At 52.8% G+C, this 5,574-nt stretch overlaps 1 protein-coding gene across 1 annotated transcript; it reads right to left on the bottom strand.

The window, feature by feature from the left end:
• Window positions 1-370: 370 nt before the first annotated feature.
• Window positions 371-3,124, bottom strand: LOC133340396 (forkhead box protein Q1-like). The gene has a single exon (XM_061548576.1). It carries the CDS (start codon window positions 2,844-2,846, stop codon window positions 1,710-1,712), a length of 1,137 nt encoding a protein of 378 aa, XP_061404560.1. The 5' UTR covers window positions 2,847-3,124; the 3' UTR covers window positions 371-1,709.
• Between the last annotated feature and the right edge of the window lie 2,450 nt (window positions 3,125-5,574).

Here is a 5,574-nt window from a genome sequence, read left to right as displayed (position 1 = left end):
GAGTGAACCATTCCTGCCGTCCCCGCCTTCCCTCCCGTCACCTACCTGGACTGAGCAGCATGGTGAAGTATGGTCAGACATTCCTCGTGAGCGGCATGGTTTGTGGGGGTAAATCCGTCATCCAGCAGTGGCTTGACAAAGGGAGTCTTTTATAGCAGGAGATTGTCCATCGATTGGAACTAATTAAGTTGTGTGTTTTTATCACACGTAACAGAGGAAGGCTATTCATGTTATAGGTTGATACATTGTAAGTTCAAGTGAAGGAATGCATCTGCATGCTTTCAATGCCACATTCTCAAAGTGTTCTGGCCACACCTTACACCAATTCTAAAAATACTTGGGTTCAAATTATGAACCTTCACGACATTACTTGAGGGGTAAATAAATATTTTTATTTTAAAACACGCAAAAAGTCATACAACCAGCTGTATAACAGTCAAATAGTTACAATAATGAATAATTAAAATGAAATTCAAAATAAGAATGTCAAACACATCATGCCACAAATAGGCACAAACCACCAGTTTGGAAATCCTGCACTATACATATTCAAAATAACCAGCACCGAGGCACTTACGTCAAAAAAAATAAAAGTTAAGTTCAACAAACATCACACATCAAGAGGTGTCAAGAATGTACATTGCGGTATTCACAAAGATGCGTGGCAAGGCAGTCAACGTGGACACGCCAGAACGCAAAATCACACAAGTCGTCATTTGACGTTTTGATTTCAAAAATTACTTCTACAAGGTCCCAAATATGTAAACCTTTGAGATTTTGCCTGAGCATATATTATGTAAAAACTAAACAAACATCACCCGAGCAGGTTCGTTGTGTAACATTTGTGACCATCTCTGTCTGCCAGTGTTATGTCAAAAAAAGCTTTAGGAAAGGCGCATTCAAAGCAACCTACATTCACTCCTTATACGTATATAAACTTCATTTCACTTGCTTTTATTTGTTAAAGACTCATCGAGTGAGCAGCTTGAGGCAGCTGCCTTTCATTCATACAAGACATCTCCCCAAAATAATCCTTCACATTCCCAACCTTACCAGCGTCAACAAAACGCACCTTGACAGCGCCGTCTCGGGCGTGCGCCCGCGCGCCTTCGTGGGAGGAATATTTGCAATAAATAAACGACGACAATCTCCACTGTGCGAAGCTGGTAAAGCCACGGCACACGTGGCATTGTTAGTTCACTGACAGGAGTGCACCTCCATAGGCTGCTTGTCACATCAATTACGTTTTGACATCGAACCAAAATCTTCTATGAAAGAGAACGCTTTTCTTTCTTCCTACAAAGCGTCTATAAACGTTCAGGCTCTTATAGGGTCACCGTTGTTTTTCTCCACTGCAGAAAGCAGCTGGTCGCCTACCACATGATCTATAAATGAGGGCAATGCTACTTTAGTATTGTTTTAGCAATTAGTCATTTTAGGCAGTCGTGACAATACATTGTGTGGGAAGTTCTTCATGTTTAGCATGCACACACGTATATAAAAACAGAACAACGAAAATAAAACTAATCAAAGCTCAGCGTGGCTCCACTGTCGTCAAATGCTTGCGTTACGCACCTCCCGCAGAGTTCAGCTTTATAGTAGTAACCAGTTAAGGCTTTGTCAACATTCCGTTAGCGCCCGTCCCTTTGACAGTCTTCGACAAAGTGCAAATGGTCCTGCGCGATACCGTGTGCGGTTTCTCTCTTGAGTCAGGCGAGCAACTTCTCCACGCCGAACGGCAGGTGCTGCGCCAGCTGCGGGAAGACCTTGACGGGCCGGGCCTTCTCCCCGTGGGCCTCGCGAAGCCAGGCCGCCTCCGCCACGCTCAAGGGGATCAGCGGCCCCAGCGCCGTGGCGAACAGCGGCGGCGGGCCGCCCATCGAGGGCTGCGCGTGCAGCGCCAGCGGGTGCATCAGCGGGCGGTAGGCCACCGCGTCGTAGGTCCACAGGCCGCCGCGGGGATCCGGCAGCCCCAGGTAGGCCACCTCGCCGAAGCCGAGGGGCGACGGCGGCCTGCGGATCGCCTTGAAGGCGGGTGGCGCGGCGGGCACGTGCGGCCTGCTGAGCAGGCTCTCGATGGCAAAGGGGCTGGAGAACTTGGGGCCGGCCTCGCGTCCCCCGTACCGGCGGCAGGGCGTCTGCGCCGTGTCGCCGGGCGGCGGCGGCGGCGGCGGCGGGGGGGGGGACGGCGTCGCCCGGCCCTCGCTGCCAGAGCCGCCCCGCGAGCGGGAGATGCGCTTCCTGCGCCGCCTGAAGACGCCGTCGGCGAAGGTGTACTCGCTGTCCGGGTTGATCATCCAGAAGTTGTCCTTGCCCCAGGGCCGCGAGGGGTCGCGCAGCACCTTCACGAAGCACTCGTTGAGGGACAGGTTGTGGCGCACCGAGTTGCGCCAGCCCGTGTAGCTGCCGCGGAAGAAGGGGAACTTGCTCATCAGGTAGTCGTTGATCTCTGCCAGGGTTAGCCGGCCGGTCTGAGAGTCGCGGATCGCCATGGCGATCAGCGCGATGTACGAGAACGGTGGCTTCGGACGGCGCATGTACGCTTTGCCGGACTTGGCTTGCTGCTGCTGCTGCTGCTGCTGGTGATGCTGCTGCTGCTGTTGCTGCTGCTGCTGCTGCACGTCCGTCTCGAAACCCATGGCGGACACCGAGCTGTAGCTGCCACCTGCGCTCAGCTCTCCGTCCGAGGAGCCGAGGTGGTCGTCTTCGGGAGGAAAGGGTGACGCGGCGACCCCGGAGTCGGAGTCGCTGAGCAGCTCCGAGCACCGGCGCTCCTTGGCCACACTCTCAAGACTTTTGTGGAGACGCAGGACGCTGCCCAAGCAGATGTCGGGTTTCACCTCCATCGTGTTAAGAGGGGCAGCAGCCTCTTGTAGGTGGCACGATGTCTCCACGTTATTTCATCAAACGGAGACAAAAATAATATAAAAAGCAATCTCTGAGCGCACCTCGTCAACCTGCGCGCCCTGGACTTGCTCGTCACCGAAAGCCAAAGAGAGGCCCTTGTCCAGTTACAAAGCAGAGCAGCGATTCAACTCAAGTCGAAAGCGGAGATCGCTTTCCGTTCAATCAGTTTCAATGTTTTTGGTCCAACGGAGGGCCGAGTCGCTTTGAGGAATGTTTCTCTTTTACCTGTCCTTAAGTACCTGTGGGGTTCGGTGACGTCAATGGGTGCTGCCATTTGAAAGGGGGTGGGGGGGGTGGGGTGCATGGAGTGTGAAATGCAGGAAGACTTCCCCCTCCAGATAGCGCGTATTTGTTTACTTTTGAGGAACGGGACAAAATCGCCCGGAGGAGTTTTTGTCGGGCAGTGCCTCGTCTCAATAAATATATATGTGTGTGTGTGTAATATGTCATCTTCTATTAAACTGTGGATGAGAATGTGCCACTTCAAACGTGCGCGACGCGCTACCCCCTCCAGGTCACCGTGGCGACACGGGACGCCGACGTGTCTCGTGCGGCCACTCGACACGGCTGAGTGGCAGTCCCCTCCCTGCGCTGGTCAAACACGCAGCAGCCGCGGCAGCAGCAGCGTCGCCTGTTTGCCGTCACACACGGGCAGGCCCTACTCGCAGCACTCTACCCAGGGTACACACTCGCTCGCGTACACACACACTCGCTCGCGTACACACACACTCGCTCGCACACACACACACTCGCACACTCGCGCGTGCACACACTCGCTCGCGCGTACACACACACATTCGCGTACACACACTCGCGCGTACACACGCTCGCGTACACACACTCGCACACACACACTCGCGCACACACACACTCGCACACACGTACACACACACTCGCACACACACTCGCACACACACACACTCGCACACACACACTCGCACACACACACTCGCTGGCGTACATACACACAAACTCGCTCGCGCGTGCACGCTCTCCCTGAACTGTGGCCACCACGCACTTGCTGATGCGCGCGTGCACCCACGAACGCCGCGCGCCGCACACTCGCTGCACGTTCCCCTGCGCACACTCACTCACGGGCACACCAGACTTGTCGCATTTTATCCAGACAAAGATCCCCCGTATAGACTGTAGGAGCAAGCGCTGTTAGCGAGCACCTTTGAAGGCCGGCACGGCACACGAAGGGGTGGGTGACCAGTACCACGCCCGGCCGCCTTTGTCTCCCCAGTGGCGATGTATACACACCACACCAGGTACTCATTTGATGCTGAGTCGACATAGGGGAGGCCCAGGACCGGTTCAAATAATCGTCACTGGTGTTGGCCGTGAGTAGGAATCGGACTTTGCTCGCCAGGTTCGTAGCGCAGCGTAGTGCTAATCGCTACACCACCGCTCCCCACGCACACATGTTCAACCCTATGTAAACAAATCACCATGTGCATTGTTTCCCATGCATATTCAAGTGTGTTATTTATAACAGAAAGGTATAAAACAACATTTCTAACCGTGACTGTCTGGTTGGTATATAAAAAGTAATTAAGTAATGAATTGGTCAATAAGAAATATGAAGTAAAATAGGAAACTAAACAAAGATCTGAGGTCACTACAAATCAAACATGTCGCCAATGTAATAATAAGTGTGCAATGTCTACTATTACATTCCCATAACGATCTGGGGGATGATCATCTGATATTGTATCAAATATCATATAACATGAGCAACATTACTGTGTATATTAATATATCACATGCAGGTGTGGATCAGTGGTGCAGCGGTGAGCGCACCGCGCTATGAACCCAGCGAACTGAGCCGCCAATATCTGAACTGGTCCTGGGCACCCTGCCACTTTGTCACGAACCTGCACTGACCAGCGTGGTGAAGTATGGTCATACAACTCCAAACTCCCATGGTTGTCAGGCAAAGGGGAGCCCTTCAACCGGCATTGATTCGACAGGGGGTTAAATGTATTTAATATCACAGGTGAAGCTTGCTTCGTCGATAGCGCGTCAATAGATAAATGTCAAAACAAATCCTCGAGGTCAAGCCATCGAAAACGGATCAAGCGTTTCAGCAACACAATTTGAAAGTTGCCACTTTTTACGTCGCTGAAACTTGCTGAACGTGCGACCCACCTCACATGAGGCTGCGCCACTGTTGACATGTACACATACACGCGCAGCCGTGTGCCTGCAGCCCACCACTGTGGACATGAAACATGAGGTCCGCACAACAATATTGTTCACAAAAAGACAAACGTGTAAATAGCCGCCCGTCCGCCCCTCTCAATTGATGTATATAAAGCGCCGAACGTGTAGCCACGCGCAACATTCCACCCCGAGCTGTTGACGCTCCTCGCTGCCATAATGATGGGGTGAGGGTGAGGCCCCCACTGCATCCACGCGATCTGAGACACGCACAGCTCAGCGGTCGCACCGCCAGATGAATACGCCGAGTTTAGAGTTGCAGGGCTACATCCCCGAGAAGCCATCGTCAGCATCTCAGTGGACCCCCCCCCCCCCCCCCCCCACATTCTAGATTAAGGCTGCCCCATCGGGGGTCCCCATTTTACATTCATAAAATCTGAGTGAGAACGAGCAGGGGTCGATAAAATAGGTACCACTCGGTGGGGAAGTCAATAGTGGTTGTTT

The sequence above is a fragment of the Lethenteron reissneri genome, chromosome 9 (assembly GCF_015708825.2).
Source record: "Lethenteron reissneri isolate LAM-NWPU_2019-01 chromosome 9, ASM1570882v1, whole genome shotgun sequence".
In the NCBI taxonomy this organism is placed as follows: domain Eukaryota; kingdom Metazoa; phylum Chordata; class Hyperoartia; order Petromyzontiformes; family Petromyzontidae; genus Lethenteron; species Lethenteron reissneri.
Note: the sequence above shows the minus strand (reverse complement) of the source record. Positions and strands in the feature narration are given on the sequence as shown.